We start from the raw sequence: 23,846 nt of genomic DNA on the forward strand, positions 1-23,846 counted from the left end.
AATGAAAGTTATTTAGTACACTATATATGCCCCAAAATAAAATAAAAATTTTAGAAGAATTTTTTTAAAAGTTTATCACTGCTGGAGCACAAAGGTGGAAAATAATATTATTCGTCCTTAAGGCTAAAATTAACCCCTTCACTACCGAGCCACTTTTCACGTTAAATCCCAGGCTGATTTTTTGCAAATCTGCCATGCGTCACTTTATGTACTAATAACTTTGGAACGCTTTTACTTATCCAAGCTGTTCTGAGATTGTGTTCTCGTGACACATTGTACTTCATGACAGTGGTAAATTTGAGTCGATATATTTTACCTTTGTTCATAAAAGAATCCAAAATTTACCAAAAATTTGAAAAAATTCACAATTTTCTAAATTAGAATTTCTCTACTTTTTAAGACAGATAGTAATACCTCATAAAATAGTTATTAGTAAACATTTCCCATATGTCTGCTTTATTTTGGTAAATGTAATTTATTTTTTATTTTTTGAATTTTAGAAGCAATTTTTCAAATCTTTAACAAAATTGTTTTAAGCACCAATTCAGTTATACAGTGATTTTGAGGTGTTTTCGTAATGGAAACCACCCATAGATGACCCAATTTTATAATGGTTTTATAAACTACACCCCTCAAATTATTGATGTTACAAACTTTGTTAACCCTTGACGTGTTTCACAAGAATTAAAGGAAAAATGGAGGTGAATTTTCTAAATTTCATTTTTTTTTGTAAATTATTTTTGTTAATCATTTTTTTTTCTTGCAAGATGGCAAGAGTTAACAGCAAAATAAACCTCAATATACAGTGGATATAAAAAGTCTACACACCCCTGTTAGAAATGTCAGGTTTCTGTGCTGTAAAAAAAAGAGACAAATATAAATCATTTCAGAACTTTTTCCACCCTTAATGTGACCTATAAACTGTACAACTCAATTGAAAAACAAACTGAAATCTTTTAGGTGGAGGAAAGAAAACAAAAAAAAAAACTAAAATAATGTGGTTGCATAAGTGTGCACACCCTCTTATAACTGGGGATGTAGCTGTGTTCAGAATTATGTAATATATATATTATGTATATAATATGTCTGGGCTATGGGGTAGAGTGGCAAGACAAAAGTATTTTCTTACGAAGAAAAACATCCAAGCCAGGCTACATTTTGCAAAAACACATCTGAAGTCTCCCAAAAGCATGTGGGAAAAGGTGTTATGGCCTGATGAAACCAAGGTTGAACTTTTTGGCTATAATTCCAAAAGATATTTTTGGTGCAAAAACAACACTGCACATCACCAAAAGAACACCATACCCACAGTGAAGCATGGTGGTGGCAGCATCATGCTTTGGTTTTTCTTCAGCTGGAACTGGGGCCTTAGTTAAGCTAGAGGGAATTATGAACAGTTCCAAATACCAGTCAATATTGGCGCAAAACACTTCTGCTAGAAAGCTGAACATGAAGAGGAACGTCATCTTTCAGCATGACAACGACCCAAAGCATACATCCAAGTCAACAAAGGAATGGCTTCACCAGAAGAAGATTCAAGTTTTGGAATGGCCCAGCCAGAGCCCAGAACTGAATCCGATTTGAAAATCTGTGGGGCGATCTGAAGAGGGCTGTGCACAGGAGATGCCCTCGCAATCTGACAGATTTAGAGTGTTTTTGCAAAGAAGAGTGGCAAATCTTGCCAAGTCAAAATGTGCCATGCTAATAGACTCATACCCAAAAAGACTGAGTGCTGTAATAAAATCAAAAGGTGCTTCAACAAAGTATTAGTTTAAGGGTGTGCACACGTATGCAACCATATTAATTTTATTTTTATATTTTTTCTTCCCTCTACCTAAAAGATTTCAGTTTGTTTTTCAATTGAGTTGTACAGTTAATAGGTCACATTAAAGGTGGAAAAAGTTCTGAAATGATTTATCTTTGTCTCATTTTTTTTTACATCACAGAAACCTGACATTTTAACAGGGGTTTGTAGACTTTTTATATCCACTGTGCATCACTCTGATTCTGCAGTTTACAGAAATACCCCATATGTGGCTCTATGGGCACTTGGTAGTGGTCAGAAGGAAAGGAGCGTCATATGGATTTTGGAGGCAGGTTTTGCTAGAATGGTTTTTAGGCACCATTTTGTATTTGAAGAGACCCTGACGTACCTCCTACAGTGGAAACCCTCAAGTGACCATTTTGGAAACTACACCCCTTAAAATATTAAAGGGAATCTGTCACGTTCTTTTAGCATTTTAAGCTTTCAACATTGCCATGTTCAATAAAGTACCTTATTTCTTGCAGTGGTCTTCTTACTTTATTTCGTTTTGTCATTTTGATAAAAAAAAGCTATTTTTCTGATATGCTAATGAAGCTCCAAGGCGCCCAGAGGGGCTTTTTTTCCCCCTCTCTGGAGCCCAGTAACGCCCCCCTGCAGTGCCCAGCCCGCCTTAATTTGAATCCCAAAAACGCCTCCTGATCCTGAAATAACCTCCCACAGCCTCGGAAAACGGTTCCGCCCCCTCGCCACGTCATCATCTTCTACCTTCAAGAAATGCCCCGTTCTTCTTCCTGTTGGCTGCCAGAAATCTCGCGCAGGCGCAGTACCGCCTGCAGCCTGCGCCTGCGCGATCATCAAGCTCCTGAGGGCAACAGCCTCAGGAGCTTGATGATTGCGTAGGCCGCAGGCGGTACTGCGCCTGCGCAAGATTTACAGGAAGAAGAATGGGGCATTTCTTGAAGGTAGAAGATGACGTGGCGAGGGGGTGGAACTGTTTGCCGGGGCTGTGGGAGGTTATTTCAGGATCAGAAGGCGTTCTTGGGATTCAAATTAAGGCGGGCTGGGCACTGCAGGGGGGCGTTACTGGGCTCCAGAGAGGAAAAAAAACGCCCCTCTGGGCGCCTTGGAGCTTCATTAGCATATCAGAAAAAGAGCTTTTTTAATCAAAATTACAAAACGAAATAAAGTAAGAAGACCAATGCAGGAAATAAGGTACTTTATTGAACATGGCAATGTTGAAAGCTTAAAATGCTAACAGCAGGTGACAGATTCCCTTTAAAGGGGTACTGAGGACTTTGACCCACTAAGCGTTTTACAGAAGTTGGAAACCCTTGGCTGTGAAAATAAAAAGTTTCATTTGTTCCAATAAAATGTTGCTTTAGCCCCAAAGAAAAAGCACCCCATAATTTGTTACCCATTTTCTCCTAAATACGGCAACACCCCATGTGTAGTGGTAAACTGCAGTGGGGACACATGGCAGGACTCGGAACGGTAGGAGCCCCATATGGCTTTTGAAGCAGATTTTGATGGATTGGTTTATGGGTGCCATTGGTTTTTATTTTTTGAGTGATTTGTCTTATGTGGGAGTTCATTTTTTGCAGGATGAGGTGAAGTTTTCATTGGTACCATTTTGGAGTACATAAGACTTTTTGATCGCTTGGTATTACACTTTTTGTAAGGAAAGGTGACAAAAATAGCTGTTTTGGCATAGTTTTTACGTCGTTCACCTGACTGGGTGGATGATGGGATATTTTCATAGAGCCGGTCGATATGGACACGGCGTTACCTAATATGCCTAAAGAAGGCATCAGGCTGCCGTCCCAGTTATCAGGTCAGAGCATCGCGGGGCCCTGATGGCAGCTCCCTCCACAGACATTGCACATGCCGCGGTCAGCGCTGACCGCGGCACATATGCCCCGGCATCAGTGTTTTCAGGAAGCACAGTGTGCATGAGGTAAGAAGCAGCCTGGCCATCTTGGATAGCTTAGGTAAAACTAGAAAATAACGAGAAAAAAAATAAAATAATTTTTGTGGAGGGCAAAACCACCCATCCCTACATTCTTGGTAGGCATGTCCTGGTAGTTTATGTTACCGCTTATGCCAGTGGACATCATCGTCACAGTAATATCGGACCACTCAGACACTGAATTCATATAAAGGGTCTGATTTGCTGTGCACTCAGGGCAGTCACTGAGTACGGTATGGCCCACAAGCTGCACTTGTGGGGGCCTGTGAGGGTTTTTTGCCCCTGCAGACCTGCTTAAAGGGAGTCTGTCATCACAGTTTCACCTTTTTAACCCTTATAGCTTTCTAGCAGCATTACAGTTGATAAAAACATTACCTTTATAAGCAATCGTGGACTTATAAAACTGGCAAAAATCATCTTATTAGGATATGCAAATGAGGGCTCGCAAGTGCCCAGGGGCGGCGTCAACCTCGTAGGTGCCCAGGCAGCTCTGCCTTATCGTCGCTTCCCCCCGCCCAGTCTTTCCCTCTGCCCGCCCATCTTCTTACTTCTCTCGCCGAGATCCCGCGCCTGCGCGATGAGTCCGTCGGCCGGCGCATGTGCACTGCGATGTCCATTCCTGGTACGGCATCACAGTAATTAATGCGCATGCGCCAGCTAACTGGGAAGGGTTAAAAAGGTGAAACTGTTTCCCTTTAATCACTGGGTCCTTAAAGGGCTTACAGGATAGAATAGGATATTAGATTGGTGGGGGTCCTACCGCTGGAACTCGCACCGACCATGAGAACAGGGGCCCTGTAGCCCCTGCAGCCCCCCTTGAAGTGAACGGAGCGATCGCTCGCACGTACGTGTGATCGCTTCATTAATTTCTATGGGAATTCTGTAGATAGCCGAGTACAGTGCTCCACTATATCCGGAATTCCCATAGAAATGAATGGAGCTGCCGTGCGACTGGCCGCTCCGTTCATTTCAGGGTGGCTGAAGGGGGTACGGGCCCCTGTTCACGTGATTGGGGGGGATCCCAGCGGTAAGACCATCACTGACCTTAGGCCTCTTGCACACAAACTTATTCGTTCCGTGCATTGTGGACCGCAATGTCCGTGATCCGTCCGTTCCGCAAAAAGATATAACAAGTTCTATTTTTTTTTTTTTTGTGGAACGGAAGCACGGAACGGAACCACACGGAAGCACTCCGTAGTGCTTCCGTGGGGTTCCGTTCTGCACCGCATCTCCGGATTTGCGGACCCATTCTAGTGAATGGGTCATCATCCGTGATGCGGAATGCACACGGCTGATTCTCCGTGTATTACGGAACCGCTATATGCGGCCTGCAATACGGCCACGGAACGCATACGTTCGTGGGGAAGAGGCCTTATAGTTATCTCCTATCCTGTGGCTAGGGATAGCTTGATACAACCGGAATAGCTGTTGCTGCATTACCTTTGCATTGATGTAGGTATTTTTTTTTACACTCATATACTCACTTTTTCCCCAATTATAAAAGTTCCACAGCGTTATGAAAATAGCCTTGGCTCGAGCTGATTTCTGTTACATGCTTCAAAGGAAGCATTGCATTGCCATTTCTGCAGATCCAGATTGCTGTCTTCAGAGGCTTCATCATTTCTGTTTCTGCAGGAAAAAAAAAAAACATGAGAGAACGCCTTGAAGTGATTTCTGTGTCCCAGCTTCCCTTATATATTATTTCTTTCTTTGTTTTTTTTATTGCCATGGTTGAACATAAACAATATAACTGGTGACGTCCTCCTGTTGACATCAGATCCTTGCGGTCATATGATAATTTCCATGCGATATGCGGGTATAGCATCAGAGCCTCTGGACGAGGAGGTCATGTGATTGACTGGAGATGGATGGCACATAACCAGGGTGTGTAGTTACCACTTCACCATGGCCTCTGAACAGAGTATAGCGGGCAGAATCCCTACTACGCCAATACTGGTAAATGACCTATTTTTGTCCTTTTCTGTTAGAAGGTTTTTATGAAATGCTAAGATCATGGGTAAGTATGGGAGTGCACAGATTGCTGCAAGTGAACAGGCATGCATGGATCGGCCAGAGGTTAAGTGACTACCAGTCAATAGGAATTTTCATAGACTTCAACGGAAACGGCTCATGAAGTTAGCAAATTTCAAAGCATGTTAGGGCCCTATTACACTGGCCAACGTTCGGCCAGTACGAGTGCCGATGGATGATAATGCATTAAGTGGCGCTCATTTGCGCTGGTCTGATTACGCAGGACAATGAAAACTGATTGTTGGAGGAATGATCGCTACCGCGGTTGTTCCTGCCTTGTTCTGTTCAGGTCATTATCGGCAGCACATCCCTGATTACACATGTAGATGTGCTGCTGCTGATCGGGCATCTTTCATTCTGGTGAAAGATGCCAGTCAGCCGATGAACGGGCAAACGGCTGATCGGTGGCTCAATTATAGGGCCTATAAAAAAGGGAGGACAGCGTTACTGGGGGTGTGATGCCACGTCCCGCCCACAGTGCACCTAAGACTAGTTTTAGACGAGCGTTTCCACGTCTGAGCGATACTTCCTAGCCAGAGCACTGATCCTGTGACACGGATTTATGGCATTCTAATAATCTATAATACTGTGGGTTCCTGCCCAACCCGTGCTGTAATGCATTGTACTCGCATGAAGCCATCCCTACAGTTCATTAACAGTGGAGGCTGGGCAGAAACCCACAGGATTATCAATAATTATAATGCCATGAGTTCGTGCCACAGGAGCAATGGTTCCGCATTAAAAAAAGAGAAATCTCATTAAAGAAATCTCACCCACTTTGCTGGTACTGCACAAAAATCCCACGTGTGCAGACAAATTGAAAGCAAGATTAATTTCGGGTTTACGGGACAGCATTTTCACAATAAGGGCTCATGCACATGACCGTTGGATGTTTTGCGATCTGTACGTTTCGTATCCGCAAAACACGGATACCGACCGTGTGCGTTCCATATTTTGCGGAACAGAACAGCTGGCCCCTAATAGAACAGTCTTATCCTTGTCAGTAATGCGGACAATAATAGGACATGTTCTATGTATTTGCGGAATGGACATACGGAAAAACGGAATGCACACAGAGTTGTTTCCGTTTTTTTGCGGCCCTATTGAAGTGAATGGTTCTGTATACGGGCCACAAAATGAAACTGAACAGACAGGAAAAAAAACGTCCGTGTGCATGACCCCTAAGGGTAAGTTTTTTTTTTTTTTTCCAGGCACCTACGCTACGTATGCTTATTAAGATACTTTTTTTGGGGGAGCTGACAGTCTCCCTTAAAGGGCTCATGCACACGAACGTGTGCCGGCCATTCTGTGCATATCAGCCAGTCAATGAGCCTTTAGCCAATCAAATGGTCATGTGATCCAAGCCGGGATCGCAGAATCGGCAGATCAACTAACTGAAGGGTAAGTAACTGCTGAAAGTGTATTCTCGCCACAGGCCTGGAGAACCCGTTTGAAGGGGTATTCCAGTAGGTACAAGTTAGCCCATATCCTACCGCTGGGACACACACTGATCAGGAGAACCGGGGCCTCGTACCCCTGCAGGCTCCTTGCTGCTCCCCTAAAATGTCCAGAGTGGCCGGTTGCACATGCGTGCAGCCGCTCCGTTATTCTATGTCTCTGTGGGAGTTCCGGAGATAGGTGACAATACTCCGGAACTCCCGTGGAAATTAATGGAGCGCCGCACCACTCTGGTAATTTTAGGGGAGCACCAAGGGGCCTGCAGGAGGTACGGAGCCCCCAGTTCTCCTGATCATTGGGGGCCCTAGCGGTAGGACCACCACCTATCTGATAGTTATCCCCAATCCTGTGGATAGGGGATAACTTGTACCTACCGGAATACCCCTTTAAGTCCTTCCTTTTTCCTCATGGTAAGTTATATATGTACTGTATAATGCCTCATTTACTGTCAGTGTTCGGTCAGTGATTTCCATCAGTGATTGTGAGCCAAAACCAGGTGTGGCTCTAAAGACAGAACAGGTGCAGATCTTTCCCTTAGGGCTCATGCACACAAACGTATTTTCTTTCCGCTTCCGTTTCCGGGCTTTTTGCGGGCCGTATGCGGAACCATTCACTACAATGGGGCTGTAGAAAATACAGAAGTTACTCCGTGTGCATTCCGTTTCCGTTTGTCTGCATGGCCGTTCCGCAAAAAAGTAGTGCATGTCCTATTATTGTCTGCATATCACAGTCCGGGGCCCCATTCAAGTCAATGGGTCCACAAAAAATACGGAACGCACACGGAACACATCCATATGTCATCCGTATTTTGCGGATCCATACTGTAGAAATGCTATGCCCAGCCAATATTGCTTATGTGTTTGGTGATTAATAAGTTACAGTTTCTGTATACGACCTGCAAAAAGCGGATCAAATACAGAAACCATACGGATATGTTTTGTTCAATAACGGAACAGAAGAGGACTTAAATCAGAGAGATAAAACCTCAGATACGGAACAACGGATCAGTGAAAAACAGACCGCAAAACCACAACGGTCGTGTGCATGAGCCCTTATACCTTATGTCTTTGGAGGCTCCAGTCCTGGTTTTGGCTCACAATTACTGATGACTGACATGTGAATGAGTCTTCATACAGTACAGATGACCATGCACGTGTGTGACTATCTTCATTGAAGTTTATGGGAGCACTGAAACTTTTGGCTAATTCAGCATTTCACATAATCTACAAGTGCAGAGCGCCCTCTAGTGGTGTTAACTGCATATGTAATTACAGAGCTGAACACTAGAGGGAAGCATTGTTACCAGTTTCCAGTCTGTTCCTCTAGTCCAGGGATCGGCAAACTGCGGCACTCCAGCTGTTGTAAAACTACAACGCCCAGTCTGCCTACAGCAGGGCATGATGGGATTTGTAGTTTTACAACGGTTGGACAGCTGCAGTTTGCCCATCACTGCTCTAGTCTAACTACACTCAGGTCTTGTTGACATTGACATACAATACTTCCTATCTGTATTTGCAAGGTCCTGAATAAATGTCATCAAATTGGTAAAATCTCGATTTTTATACACAGTCTACATTTCTAGATCACCATTCTTTATCACGTTGCCTTAAACCAAACCTATATTCTCCCATAGAAGTTCTGGAAGTGTGTTATATCAATATATCACTGCACAACTGAGATACAACCACGGTGTATGAACATGATGGACCTGCTGGATTTCCCTGTAATCCTCAGTGACGGCTGTGCTGTCTTTCTTTCTCTCCAGGCCTCCCCTGTTCGGCCGCCATGAGTGCTGTTAATGTCGATGCCCAATAGCAGTGAATTGTCAATGGCTGAGGTGGCATTCATTGATGTTGGGGAACGCCCATCTGAAAGTTCACTGCTATCGAGCGCTGAGGCTAATGCGACCGATAGTGGCCGAACAGAACATAAGTCAGTGATGATGGGTATGGTATGTGAGAACGTGCCCAGTCCCCTTTAAGGCTACCTGCTGACATTGTAGATTGGGATACTTTCACAAATGCGTTGTTATTTCCGGTTATTGACATCCGGCAGAGGATCTCAATACCGGAATTAAACGGATCCGTTTAGATTTTGCACATCAGGATGCATGCGTTCCATTTAGATGTGGTTGTGTGAAATCAAAATGGAAAAAAACTGATCCGTCACCATTGACTTACGGTTGCGTTTTTTTTTTCTTCTTTTTTTTGACCGCAGCTTGCAGCAGTTTTGTGTCCGGTCACAAAACAGAATGCTGACTGAACGGAAGACATCCTGATTCGTCCTGAACGTATCTCTTTCCATTCAGAATGCGTGAGGACTAAACGGAAATTTTTTATTTTATTTTTTCCCCCGGTACTGAAATCCTCTGCCGAGTCTCAATATCGGTAAAACGACGACGCAAGTGTGAAAGGCTTACACAGATTTTCCGCACAGATTTTCAGTTTTATGGAAAAAATGCAGCGTAATACAGTTACCAGCAAAGTGTACGAGATTAGACAAATCGCATGTACACGGCTTTTTTCTTCTATGCAGTAATTGACCTGCCTGGCGGATTTTGATATCTGCAGCTTGTCAATTCTTTGTGCGATTTTTAGTGCGGCTTTCACACTCTTCAGTGGGAGGGTGAGACCTGTGGCAAAATCGCATCAAATCCGCAAAAAATATCCACAAGTAACATTTACAAATTTGGTGTGGAGATGCACCGTTATCTGCACGGAAATTCATGCACACGACCGTTGTGTGTTTTGCGGTCCGCAAACCACGGATCAGCAAAACACGAATGGCGTCCGTGCGGAACGGCACGGACAGCCATTAATATAACTGCCTATTCTTGTCCGCAAAACGCAGACAAGAATAGGACCGGTTATATATTTTTTTTGCGGACCACGGAACAGAGCAAAGGATGTGGACAGAACACGGAGTGCTGTCCGCATCTTTTGCGGTCCCATTGAAGTGAATGGGTCAGCATCCGAGCCTCCAAAACGTCCGTGTGCATGAGGCCTAAGGCTCGGTTTACATCCCAGTTTCGTTTTTTCGTTCTAACAGGAACAGCAAAAGATGGGCATAACATGGGGGGGGGGGGGGGGGTCCTGACCAGAGTAGATTTCAGGTTCAGGTGCACCAACAGTGGAATATGCGGTACATTTCTGTAGAGTACCCTTTTGTCCTCCGTTCTGCCTACGTCAGTATACTGCAGAAAACCAGCATGGAATAGTGTAGTAGACTGCGCTATTCCATCCTGCAGTGTCCTGTAAACAAAAGGATCTGTAATGGAGGCCATAATAGCCTGGGGGTGACGGATGTCTCTGTATGGCACCCGTCACTGGCCAAACCCTTCTGAGAGCTCCAGTGACGTCTCTGCCCATAAAGGAACTCCCGAGGCAGGCAGACTGCAGAGGAGAAGGCAACCCTGGGGCCCGAACACTGGTCATCCCTGGGAAGAAGAGCAATATTTTTATTTATTTATCTATTTATTTTTATTAAAAACTAAGATATGTGTGGGAATGCAGAAACCTCCCATCTCCCTCTCCGCTGTGCTGCTTGTTCAGATCCCGGTGTAGAAGAACAGCCTGTTCTGCTTTCCACACAGCGATTTGCAGATGCTTCTCAATAAATTAGAATATCATTGAAAAGTTAATTTATTCCAGTATTTCAATTAAAAAAGTGAAACTCATATTATATAGATTCATTACACACAGAGTGATCTATTTCAAGCTAGTATTTCTTTTAATGTTGATGATTATGGTGTACGGATAATGAAAGCCCAAACATTAAGCCACGGTCATCATGGTTTTAAGGTGCGTTGCGGGAAAATGCGCGATTTTTTTTCCGCGCAAGTGCAAAACGTTGTAATGCGTTTTGCACGCGCGTGAGAAAAATCAGCATGTTTGGTACCCGAACCCGGACTTCTTCACAGAAGTTTGGGTTAGGTGTTGTGTAGATTTTATTATTTTCCCTTAGAACATGATTATAAAGGAAAATAATAGCATTCTTTATACAGAATGCTAAGTACAATAGGGCTGGAGGGGTTATATAATAATTTAACTCGCCTTAATCTACTTGTTCGCGCAGCCTGGCTTCTCTTCTGTCTTCTTCATTGCTGTGCAGTAGGAATAGGACCTTTTGATGATGTCACTGCGCTCATCACATGGTCCATCACATGATCTTTTACATGATGATGGATCATGTGACGGACCATGTGATGAGCGCAGTGACGTCACCACAGATCCTTTTCCTGTGCACAGCAAAGATGAAGACAGAAGAGAAGCCGGGCTGCGCGAACAAGTGGATTAAGGTGAGTTAAATTATTATTATTATTATTTTTTTTTTAACCCCTCCAGCCCTATTTTACTAAGCATTCTGTATTAAGAATGCTATTATTTTCCCTTATAACCATGTTATAAGGGAAAATAATAATGATCGGGACCCCATCCCGATCGTCTCCTAGCAACTGTGCGTGAAACTCGCACCGTATCCGCACTTGCTTGCGGATGCTTGCGATTTTCACGCAGCCCCATTCACTTCTATGGGGCTTGCGTTGCGTGAAAAACGCACAAAATAGAACATGCTGCGATTTTCACGCAACGCACAAGTGATGCGTGAAAATCACTGCTCATGTGCACAGCCCCATAGAAATGAATGGGTCAGGATTCAGTGCGGGTGCAATGCGTTCACCTCACGCATTGCACCCGCGCTGAAATTTAGCCCGTGTGAAAGGGGCCTTAGTATCTCAGAAAATTAGAATATTACCGTATTTTTCGCCTTATAAGAAGCACCTGCCCACAAAACGCACCTAGGTTTTAGATGAGGAAAATGAGAAAAAGTATATTTTTCATCAGACCCCCAATGTTAATCAGTCCACGGCTCAGACCCCCAATGTTAATCAGACCTTAGATCAGACCCCCAGTGTTAATTAGACCTTTGTTTAAACCCCCAATGTTAATCAGACCCTTAAACAGACCACCAGTCAGACCCGTAATGTGAATTAGACCCCCAAACATACCTCAGATCAGTCTGCAAGCAGCTGGCAGCAGGTAAGTATGAAAAGGCACCATGGGAATACCCCTTTAATTAGATCTCTGCTCAGACATCCAATGTTGATCAGACTCCCGAACAGACATTAGATCAGATACCCAAGTTTAATTAGACCCTGACTAAGACCCCCCAGTCAGACCTCAGATCAGACCCCCCAATGTTAATCTGACCTCATATCATCATACAAAAACCGCTCCTGACATCCAGCACTCTTCCTGCCGTGTTATGTTCCGACATCGCACAGCGTGAGGTCACGGAACGTGCCCATGTCCTTGCGCTGTATTCACCGCTCCCTGGACTGACTTGTACAAATAAGCACTTCCTTAAAGGAAGCGCTCATTACTATTCGCTTCATAAGACGCAATGACTTTCCCCCCATTTTGGGGGAAAAATATTGCATCTTATAAGGCGAAAAAGAGGATATATAAGAACAATAAAAAAAGAAATATTTTTAAAACAGAAATTTTGGCCTACTGAAAATGCACAGTACTTTTTTGGGGCTCCTTTTGCACGAATTACTGCATCAGTGCGGCGTGGCATAGAGGCGATCAGCCGGTGGCACTGCTGAGGTGTCATGAAAGCCCAGGTTGCTCTGCATTGTTGGGTCTGGTGTCTATTCTCTTCCTCGTGACAATACCCCGTAGATTCTCTATGGGGTTCAGGTCAGGCAAATTTGCTGGCCAATCAAGCACAGTGATACTGTGGTTATTAAACCTGGTATTGGTACTTTTGACAGTGTGGATAGGTGCCAAGTCCTGCTGGAAAATAAAATCTGCATCTCCATAAATCTTGTCAGCAGAGGGAAGCATGAAGTGCTCTAAAATTTCCTTGTAGATGGCAACGCTTTGTACTTGATATAACACAGTGGACCAACATCCGCAGATGGCATGGCTCCCCAAACCATCACTGACTGGAAACTTTACACTGGATCTCAAGCAACTTGGATTGTGTCTCTCTTCCTCCCGACATTGGGCCATTGATTTTCCAAATGAAATGTAAAACTTACTTTCATCTGAAAACAGGACCACTGAGCAACAGTCCTTTTTCTCCTTAGGGTACTTTCACACTTGCGTTTTTCTTTTCCGGCACCGAGTTCCGTCAAAAGGGCTCAATGCCGGAAAAGAACTGATCAGTTATATCCCCATGCATTCTGAATGGAGAGCAATCCATTCAGGATGACTGATCAGGCAAAAGATAAAACCGCAGCATGCTACGGTTTTATCTTCAGCCAAAAAAACTGAAGACTTGCCTGAATGCCGGATCCGTAATTTTTTTCTATAGGAATGTATTAGTGCCGGCATTCAAAATACTGGAATGCCGGATCCTGCGCAGACCGAAAAAAAGGTGAAAAAAATAAATGCCGGGTCCGTTTTGCCGGATGACACCGGAAAGATCGATCCGGCATTTCAATGCATTTTTCTGACTGATCAGGCATTTTTAAGACTGATCAGGATCCTGATCTGTCTTACAAATGCCATCAGTTGGCATACGTTTTGCCGGATCACTCTGCCGCAAGTGTGAAAGTACCCTTAGTCCAGGTAAGACCTTTCTACCATAGTCTCTAGGTCATGAGTGGCTTGACACAAGAATTGCCACAGTTGTAGTCCATGTCCTGGATACGTCTGTGTGTGGTGGCTCTTGGAGCACTGACTCCAGCCGCAGCCCACTACTTGTGAATCTACCCCAAATTCTTGAATGGCATTTCTTGACCATCCTTTCAAGGCTGCGGTTATACCTGTTGCTTGTACACCTTTTTCTACCACACATTTTCCTTCCGCTCAACGTTCCATTAATATGCTTGGATACATCACTCTGTGAACAGTCAGCTTCTTTAGCAATGACCTGTTGTGGCTTACCATCTGTGTGAAGGGTGTCAATGACTGTCTTCTGGACAACTGTCAAGTCAGCAGTCTTGCCCCTTATTGTGTAGCCTCCTGAACCAGACTGAGGGACCATTTAAAGGCTTAGGAAACCTTTGCAGGTGTTTTGTGTCCATTAGAGTGTGACACCATGTGGTAGATTTATCAAAACTGATGTAGAGCAGAACTGGCTTAGTTGCCCATTGCAGCCAGTCAGTTTCCACCTGTCATTTTTCAGAGCTCCTTTAGAAAATGAAAGGTGGATTCTGATTGGTTGCTATGGATAACTATGCCATTTTTCCTCTGCACCATTTTGATAAATCCCCCCCCCCCCCATGAGTCTACAATATTGAACTTTTTCACAATATTAAAATTTTCTGAGATTCTGACTTTTGGGTTTTCATTAGCAGTAAGCCATAATCCTCAACATTAAAAGAAATAAATGCTTGAAATAGATCACTCTGTGTGTTATTAATCTATAGAATATATGAGTTTTTACTTTTTGAAATGAATTACTGAAATAGATTAACTCTTTGATATTCTAATTTATTGAGATGCACCTGTACACATTTCCAGGGTTGCGGTAGGAGGATAGAGGAGATATAAATCCTCACTGTATTTCCGAAGGTGGGGGAGGGGGAGGGGGGGGTCTCAGAGCGTGAACACACTTCATCTGCTGCAGATGGTGGTAAGGCAGACTGAGTGAGGGCACCATTGGAAGATAATGACCGAGGTCAAGCTGGTCATCTTCCATGAGGGAGAAGCTTGGAATGCCCTGCAATCCTGTGCTGCTGATGGCTTAGGACTGGTAAAGAGGTGGAGGGGATGTATGAGCCATGTATCGATCAATACGTTACAGCCTTCTGTTAGAGGTACACGTCGGGTGTCCTCCTGGCTTCAAAAACTGCAGCAAGAAACCTGCCTGTGTGACCATACCCTAAAGACGTTTTTGCCATGTATATATTCTGTATATTGTGACACCAGTGCGGGATTGGTTGTGGAGGATAAGTATTTTTCTCCAAGATTCCTTTCCTGTTAGGAAAAGTATGAAGTAGCAGGCGAGAGACTCTTAGGCCCCTTTCACACGAGCGAGTATTCCACGCGGGTGCAATGCGTGATGCGAACGCATTGCGTCGGCACTGAATCCGGACCCATTCATTTCAATGGGTCTGTGTACATGAGCGTTGTTTTTCACGCATCACTTGTGCGTTGCGTGAAAATGCGGATGCAATGTGTTTTTCATGGATGGTTGCTGAGAGATGTTGTTTGTATACCTTCAGTTTTTTTATCACGCGTGTACCAAACGCATTAAATCGCATTGCACCCACACGATAAAAACTGATACAAAACGGAATGACCTTGCTTGCGAAATCGCGCATTTTTCACATTTTTTTAACGCATCCGGACCTAATCCTCTGCAAGGGGCCTTACCTGTGAGGTAATTAATGCAGGGGATGGATATTTAAAGGGGTTATGCCAAAATTGATGAAAAAAATAAAATAAAATCAGACATCATGTAGTACATGACAATCTATTTTTAATAAAGCTAGACCCACCAGAGCTCCCCCTTTCATTGCTCCAGTTCCTCTGCTAGATTTATTTCAGGCTGTGTTCTTTTCAAGGGGCATGTACTTTCTGCTGCAGCTCTTTCCCTGTATCTGCTAAAGAAGATATGGCTGGTGGCAGTTGAAGATAGGCCCCATTCATACAACTGTATTGCGGATCGGATGCGGACCTATTCATTTGAATGGGGCTGCAAAAAAATGTGGACAGCACAATGTCTGCATCCGTGTGTCTGTTCTGCAGTCCCGCAAATAGATAGAACATGTCTTATTCTTGTCTGTTTTGCAGAATAGGCATTGTAACAAACACTGATGCAACATGGACGTCAAACGGACGTTATCCGTATTTTTTGCAGATCCGCAAAAACATACGGTCGTGTCAATGCACCCTTAGGTCTCATGCAAATCCGCAAATCACAGATGCCGACCATGTGCGCTACATAATATATGGAACAACCCATGATAGAAATGCCTATTCTTGTCTGCAAAATGGACAATAGGTCATGTTTTATATATAATAAAAATTGCAGGGCCACATAACGGAGCAATGAAGTGAATGGGTCCGCATCCAAGCCGCAAAAAATGCGGACCCAAACAACGGTCGTGTGCATGAGAGAGTGAGACTGAGGCGAGCAAGAAATCAGGAAAAGAACAAACAGCAGGTGGCGCTGTACAGATACATTTTATAAAACGGCAGTGGCTGTCCAAAAGTTTATTATATACAATTACAAAAGTATTCTGATTCGGGTGCTGGTTTGAAAAATGTATCATTTTCTTTTGGACAGCCCCTTTAACAGCGCCAGGAGGGCAGTTAGCGCACTATCTGTGTGAGAGTTAGGCCTCATGCACCGACTGTGGGGCCGCCGCCGCATGTGGATGGCTGACCCATTCACTTTGATGCAGGGTGCACACGGCCAGTGGCCGTATTGCAGCCCGCAAAAGCCCGCAAAAGCCGTGTGCATGAGCCCTTAAGTATGAGTGAAAGGTTGCTGGAAGTCTTTATCTGCGCTAGCAGAGAGACGCGCTCCAGCTATAAGGCCTTATGCACACGACAGTATTATGCGTTCAGTATACTGGCTGTTTTTTGAGTTCAGTATGCGGTACATATACTGAACCATTCATTTCAATGGTTCAGCAAAAAAAATTGAAGTGTCTCCGTGTGCATTGCGTTTCAGTATTTCCGTACCGTGAAAAGATAGAACATGTCCTATTCTCGTCCGCAAATCACGGTGCTTGGCTCCATTCAAGTCAATGGGTCCGCAAAAATAAACGGAACACATACGGAAATGCATCCGTATGTCTTCCGTATCCGTTACGTTTTTGCTGAACCATCTATTGAAAATGTTATGCCCAGCCCAATTTTTTTATGTAATTACTGTATACTTTATACTGTATATGGCATACGGAAATACAACGGATCCGTGAAAAACGGACCGCAAAACACTGAAAAAGCCATACTGTCGTGTGCATGAGCCCTTTGTATAGTAAGTGCTGGACAGGCCAGGATTTGTTTTGCTGTTTTTTGATTTCTTTTATGCTTGTTTCTGAATAAAACCTGACTACGTGTCAGCTTGCACTGATAACTTGCCATTGGCTTACTTTGGATGGCGCAGATACATGTCCTTTTTCCCAGCAAAGGACCATCCTGAGGAAATCTCACAAAATGTATATTTCAGATTTATTGGATTAGCACTGGTGTTAGAAAATGTGGCGAGCCTGTCGCCCGCCCAGCAAACAGGACTGTGAACAGAGCAATCTGTTTTCCAAGGTCGCAGCGCCCGATCACAGGTTGTCTGCCTTCCATACAGTCTCTTATCTGCCTTGGTTTGGAAACAGATTCACACACTGAACCAGCGAGCAGAACACATGTATTTAGTAGTTGATCTTAAAGGGGTTCTCTGGGAATTGTATATTGATGACCTATCAGGATAGGTCGGGGTCCAACTCCCGGGACCTCCACCAATTAGCTGTTTGTAGAGGCCACAGCGCTCCGTGAACGCTTAGGCCAGTGACCTCTTCTTCATCGATTACATGGCCTAGGCGCAGCTCTGTCCTATTCAAGTGACTGGAGCTGGGCTGCAATACCAAGCACAGCCGCTATACAATGGATGGCGCTGTGCTTGCTGAGCAGTGAGGAGCGCCACAGCTGATTGGCGGGGGTGCCAGGAGTCGGACCCCCGCTGATCTTATATTGAACGATATTCTGAGGATAGGCCATTAATATCAAATTCTTGGATAACCCCTTTAAGTTGAAACTCCAGGTTTGGCCAAACACCCTCAAGTTTAGCAGAGCAAAGAAACGTGTTGGGGGTCATCATTTTACGCCGGTCTTTGACTCATCCCTGCGCTGACAGAGTATGTACATGATTTATGACCGCATAAATTAGACGCGTACGGCAGTCCATACGCCTCACGTGAAAATCTCCCGCACTCCCTGTGGCCAGTCGGGCCTGTGCGCAGCCTCGCCATTCATTTCTGTGGGCGTTCTGGAGTACAATGCACATAGTGGAAGCCCCCAGAGGAATAATCTTTGAGGAGACATGCGCTGTGATATATGTATCTGTACTGTATAGATGATTTAGTTTCTCATGGCATGCTGCTGTCACAATATGCTGGGAGTTGTAGTTTTGCAATGACTGGAAAGCAGCACCTCGGTTCTATTTCACGCAGGTGTGGATTTCCTGCTGTCATATACAGCTTATAATAATGTTACTATTCACATCAGATGTCTTTATCGCGGGCCACATTATCCCCGACATATATTTAGTGGATGCCCTGTTCCCTATAGAAGCCGTGAGCGTCCTGTCTGGTGCTATGTAATAATGTACTTACCTTCCTCCTGCCTGTAGCTCCTTTCCTATTCTCCATCACTGCCAGGTGACCAGACTCCAGGGGAGTGCGCATCTGTCAGCTCCTAGGGTCCAGAGTCCAGGATACTGAGTAAGCTATGAACACCGTCCTCTGGTTGATTGGCTTGGGTGGAGGAGAGCCCTTCCACAGCCCACCTTAAAGGAGGAGTCTGCATGTCAAGGGGCTGCTTCTCACGCCACTAAACTTGCTGAGCTGTACAGAATGCAAATCAGCCATTTTGCCTTTTGTACCCTGTCTGCCAGTGGGACATTACCTCAGTGTGCTGCCAGAACTATAATTAATGCGTCGCTGTTAATCCCTCTGTGGAAAATTAGGCCAAATTCCTCCAGCCATAGTTGGAGCGCCCACAGAGTGAGAGACGTCGACATTTAAGCTAAAGTGTTGGGCCTGGGTCACATTGTGGGAGTATTTTATAGCATCCGGCACTCCAGCTGTTCTGAAACTACAACTCCCAGCATGCTCCATTCACTACAAGTACAGCATAGTACGTGTGCATGCTGGGAGTTGTAGTTTCACAGCATCTGGAGTGCGGAAGGTTGCTGACCCCTGTTATAGTTTATTCACTCTTTTCCCCTGTGGTGGTGATGCATGCTGTAGGTGTTTTTCCTCTTTAAAGGGAACCGGTCATGAAGATTTAGGCCCCAAATCACCAATAACCTGTTATCCAGAACGGTGACCGCTTCACAAAGATATTCAGAGAGATTTGGCGTACCGCAGGAAAAGGAGTCGCATGGGTAGAGCCACAAGTCACACTGGCTGGTCCTTATTTTGGTCTAATTGATGTCCCACAGGCCAAGTGTGTCATCTTGAGCCACCTCCTGTGGCATCCGACACGTGCACAGTAAAGTCAGGTGTACGGCCCTCTGCTTCTTCATATGCACACTGCACATGCGCCAGATGAAGCTGTGGGGCCTGTCAAGTTGCCACAATTTTTTGAGGGAATCTGGGAACGAGGCTCTACAGATGTGAACAAAGCCTAACCGAGTACCTTGATATGAGTGCCTTCCTTCAGCCTCCATACGTATAATACAAACCTTGTGATTACCAAGATACCATCAACTCTAAAATCACATGGTGGATACCCTGAGCCGACTGATGTAACATAGGAAAGAGCGAATAATGGGGGAGATTTTTCATCCCTCTACTCCACTCCAGTAAAAAGATGGCAAACCGTGGGTTGGCGACTCTTTAAATCACATAACACAAGTGGCATTTCTACGCCGCCTTTGCCACTTTCTGAAAAGGAGTGGTGTGGATGGGGCCATGATGACTCAAATCTATACGCTCGGAATTTAAGGCTAGGGCTACACGGCGACACTAGTCGCCAACAGGATCATGATTAGCAGTGATCCCATAGAAATGATTGGGATCGCCTCGACCGTTGCAAAAAATCGGGCAGTGTTGGAATTTTTTGCGACTGTTGCAGCAATCCCGTTTATTTGTATGCGATCACCGCTATTCAGCAATCCTTCACCACATCTGTTGCACGACCAGTGTCGCAGTGTAGCCCTAGCCTAAGAGGAGACGTGCGTCTCATCCTAAATGAAATGCTTCCTTCAGTGCAGTAGGGAAGATCATCATACAAATGTCGGTCTTGATAAATGACCCCTCTTGTGTAATGTTTACAATGAAGAAAGTGAGTTTGAGGGTCCTCACACATATGAAAATTGTAAAAATGTCAGAATAAGGTCTCATGCACACTGCCGTGGTCCGCAGTGTTCGGGCACCAACCGTAGGGCCGTCGTATGTGGACGCAGGGTCCATTCACTTGAATGGTGTCCGCATCCAACGGTCTGCGCTGCAGAAAAGTAGTTCATGTACTACTTTTATACGGTGCGGAAGCAGGGACAGGAAACCCACGGAAGCAATCCATGGTGTTCGGTGGGGTTCCTTGCCTCCGTACCACACGGCACCTTCCGGCACACAGTTTGAGAGATTTATCAAATCGGTGTAAAGGAAAACTGGCTTAGTTACCCATCGCAACCAATCAGATTTCACCTTTCATTTTACAAAGGAGCTGTGAAAAATGAAGGTTGGAATCTGACTGATTGCTACGGGCAACTACACCAGTTTTGATTAAATCTACCTCAGTCTGTCTTACCACACGTTTTCTTCATGGTATTGTCAATATGCCTGAAAAACGCCAAACGCTACAGCCTGCTGTGAAAAAAAAGCCAGAAAGACCAAAAAGGTTGCCTAATTAACAAAAATGTGAGTAGCAAAAAAACACTTGTGTGTCCTGTGTTTCATATTTCCCATAAATCGTCAGCTAACAACCGGACTCTTCCCCCTCCCCCCAAGTAGCAGATGTCAGGAGAAAGAAGGGTTGACTTTAAAAATGACCAATTATTCTGTTCTCTTCAGGGGAGATAATCTGCCAGCAGAGGTTTCTGGCAGTGGAGGCTAGGCATGCATGTGTCCACCAACAGTTGTCTAATGGGTATAGCCGGCTTTACACCTTTAAGCTACTTGCACACAAACGTATTTTTTGTTTTCGTGTCCGTTTTTGTTTTTTTGCGGATAGGATGTGGACCCATTCATTTCAATGGGTCCGCAAAAAATGCTGTGCTGTCCGCATCAGTATGTCCGTTCCGTAGCTAAGCAAAAAAAAAAAAAATAGAACGTGTCCTATTCTTGTCCATTTAGCATATGGATGTCATCCGTTTTTATTTTTTTCGGATCCACAATTTGCGGACCGCAAAACACATACGGTCGTGTGCAATATCTGTATATTATTTACCTATACCTTAATTTTGCTCTCCTTCCTTAGGTTTTGGGTAGACAACTAATATCTGTTCAGCGCAGTTGGCCTATTACCTCATGGAGAGCGGCAAGCACAACATTTAAGGTGAGGAGTGCAATGTGGACATAGCTGGAGATAATGGAAGTGTGTGTGGAGTCACGTTCACAAGAATGTCTCCTTGTCCCTTCTTCAATTTAGTCGGCAGACCTGAAAGTGGAACTGAACAAACATCCTAAGAAGAAGCCGGCGGTGTCAGACTTGGTGTTTGGAAAAACATTTACTGACCATATGCTGACCATAGAATGGACCAACGAGAAAGGCTGGGGAAAGCCACTCATTAAGCCCTTCCAAAACCTTTCCCTTCACCCCGCTACTTCTGCACTGCACTACTCAGTGGAGGTAAGATGTCAGGATCCAGGACGTAATGGCATGGAAATGGAGCCTTCTCCGGTGTAGTGGCAGAATCTGATTTCAGTGGTCGGTCACTGAAGAGTTAAAGAGGACCTGTCACCTCTCCAGACATGTCTGTTTTAGTAGCATCCCCCAAATAATAACAGTTCTGGAGCATCTGATCTTATGTCATTGATGTGACATTCCTTTATGCTAGAAGTTATGAATGAATTTCTAGCGGGTTGCAGTGAAGGTCTAGATGGATGTTACCAACTGGGGATGTGTCCCTGCACAGTCTGACACTGGCAGCACGATTGCCTGGAGTCAGACAGTGCAGGGACAAGGTGAATACAAGTAGTAGCTAAGACAGACATGTCGGGAGAGGTTACAGGTTCTCTTTAACCTGAAGGAGTTTCTGAGAACTCACAAGTTAAACCATGCAGCGCACGGGTTGCTCTACAGCAGGGGTGCACAACGTTTCCTGGTTGGGGGCCACATTGCCAGAATGAACCAATGACGAGGGCCGAAATTAAAATTTAAAGGTGTATTAAAAACTGAAATATTGTACTTATGGCATATTGAACACACATTGTATACCATTAATGTCCAGTTACACTTCCAGGACTCCCATCTAATGGCAGAAATACATGTAAGCAGCCACAAGACATAGGCATACAAGTCTGTTACCAGATGGTTGGGGGCCGCACAGAATGGTATCAAGGGCCGCATGTGGCCCCCGGGCCGCAGGTGGCCCCCGGGCCGCAGGTTGTGCACCCCTGCTCTACAGCAAGCAGTTTAAAGGGATTCTGTCACCAAGTTATAGGCTATAGAGCTGCGGACATGCACGGTTAGATCGCCACTAGCATGTCCGCAATATACCTGTCCTATAGGGATGTGTGCTTTTATTTTCTTTAAAATAGGATTTTAGAGATATGTAAATTAGTCTTGTAAGGTGCCCAAGGGTCTGTACGAACCTTCCTGGTGTCCAGCCATGCCCGCCTGTGAAGGAGCCCAGCACCGCCTATGTCCTCCGAATCTCCTCCTTTGGTCACCGATAGATTGCCATAATCCCGCGATGTGCGAGCTCGCGCATGCGCAGTGCCGGTATAGTGTTCCTTCCCTGTGCTGGCATCAGCCTCAGGGAAGGAACTGCGCATGCGCAAGCTCGCGCATCGCGAGATTACGGCAATCTATCGGTGACGAAAGGAGGAGATTCGGAGGACATAGGCGGTGCTGGGCTCCTTCACAGGCGGGCGTGGGCACCAGGAAGGTTCGTACAGACCCTTGGGCACCTCACAAGACTAATTTACATATCTCCTTTTTTAAAGAAAATAAAAGCACACAGCCCTATAGGACAGGTATATTGTGGCGATCTAGCCGTGCACGTCCGTATCTCTATAGCCTAAAACTTGGTGACAGAATCCCTTTAATGAATATGAAAGACCTGCAGCTTCCCCTACCTTCCAGCTGATCTTTCTCCATAGGCAAGTGGGCTGGGCTTCACTGGAAAGGAGGCTTGGTGTAAGATGCACCATTTTGCACCAGAATTTTGGTGCATTTCTGGCATAAAAATCAGTCTCATTTTAGGCCAACCAGTAGCTGGTATAGAGTCTGTGAAATGTGTCTATTCCTGCACCAGATTTATCATCCAGCCTGAGCCCCTGTGATAAATCTGGTGCAGTCTAGACAGCCGGTCTAAGGTTACACCATCTATAGGATTAGTAAAGCTCGGCCTTTCTAGTGGCATTTGGGGAAAAGTATGATTAGTGTTCGCTATTTTTGTGGTGTACAAAAGTTGCATATATGTTGCAAATGCCATTTTGCTGCAAAACTTGCAACTTTTTCTCCTTCTCTGCCACCCTTACCACTTTACAAAAAGTGGGCATTAAAAAAGGGTGAAATCCACAGAAACAATAGACATGCTGCAGATTTCTAAATCCATATAACACAATAAGAATGGAGGGCTCAAACACCCTGAGGAATGGATAGCGGTAGGTTCACTGCCAACTGGGTCACCTACCCAGTGATAAAGAGAAATTCAAAAGATGCAAACAGGCAGGCACACCACATTAAAAGATTATTTATTGGTAAACAATCAATAATAAAATTGAATCAACATATACATGATTGTGAAAGACTAAAAAAAAAAATTTAAAAATACTAT

The 23,846-nt window shown here is 44.6% G+C and overlaps 1 protein-coding gene and 2 long non-coding RNA genes across 3 annotated transcripts in view; 2 read left to right on the forward strand and 1 right to left on the reverse strand.

Moving 5' to 3' along the window:
- Window positions 1–23,846, forward strand: part of LOC121003313 (branched-chain-amino-acid aminotransferase, cytosolic-like) — a 56,418-nt gene that overhangs the window by 14,090 nt on the left and 18,482 nt on the right. Inside the window, exons 2-3 of the mRNA XM_040435053.1 lie at window positions 21,320–21,397; window positions 21,491–21,691. Coding sequence (XP_040290987.1) covers window positions 21,320–21,397; window positions 21,491–21,691 — 279 coding nt within the window. The remainder of the gene's footprint in view (window positions 1–21,319; window positions 21,398–21,490; window positions 21,692–23,846) is intronic.
- Window positions 544–12,849, forward strand: LOC121003327. Its single transcript, XR_005779462.1, has 3 exons — window positions 544–555; window positions 10,567–10,571; window positions 12,745–12,849. It is a non-coding gene; the product is annotated as an uncharacterized LOC121003327 (long non-coding RNA).
- On the reverse strand, window positions 1,687–18,603 carry LOC121003322. The gene is made up of 3 exons (XR_005779461.1): window positions 18,511–18,603; window positions 5,216–5,360; window positions 1,687–1,732 (listed from the first exon to the last, which is right to left on the reverse strand). It is a non-coding gene; the product is annotated as an uncharacterized LOC121003322 (long non-coding RNA).

Source organism: Bufo bufo, chromosome 1 (genome assembly GCF_905171765.1).
Source record: "Bufo bufo chromosome 1, aBufBuf1.1, whole genome shotgun sequence".
NCBI classification, from domain to species: domain Eukaryota; kingdom Metazoa; phylum Chordata; class Amphibia; order Anura; family Bufonidae; genus Bufo; species Bufo bufo.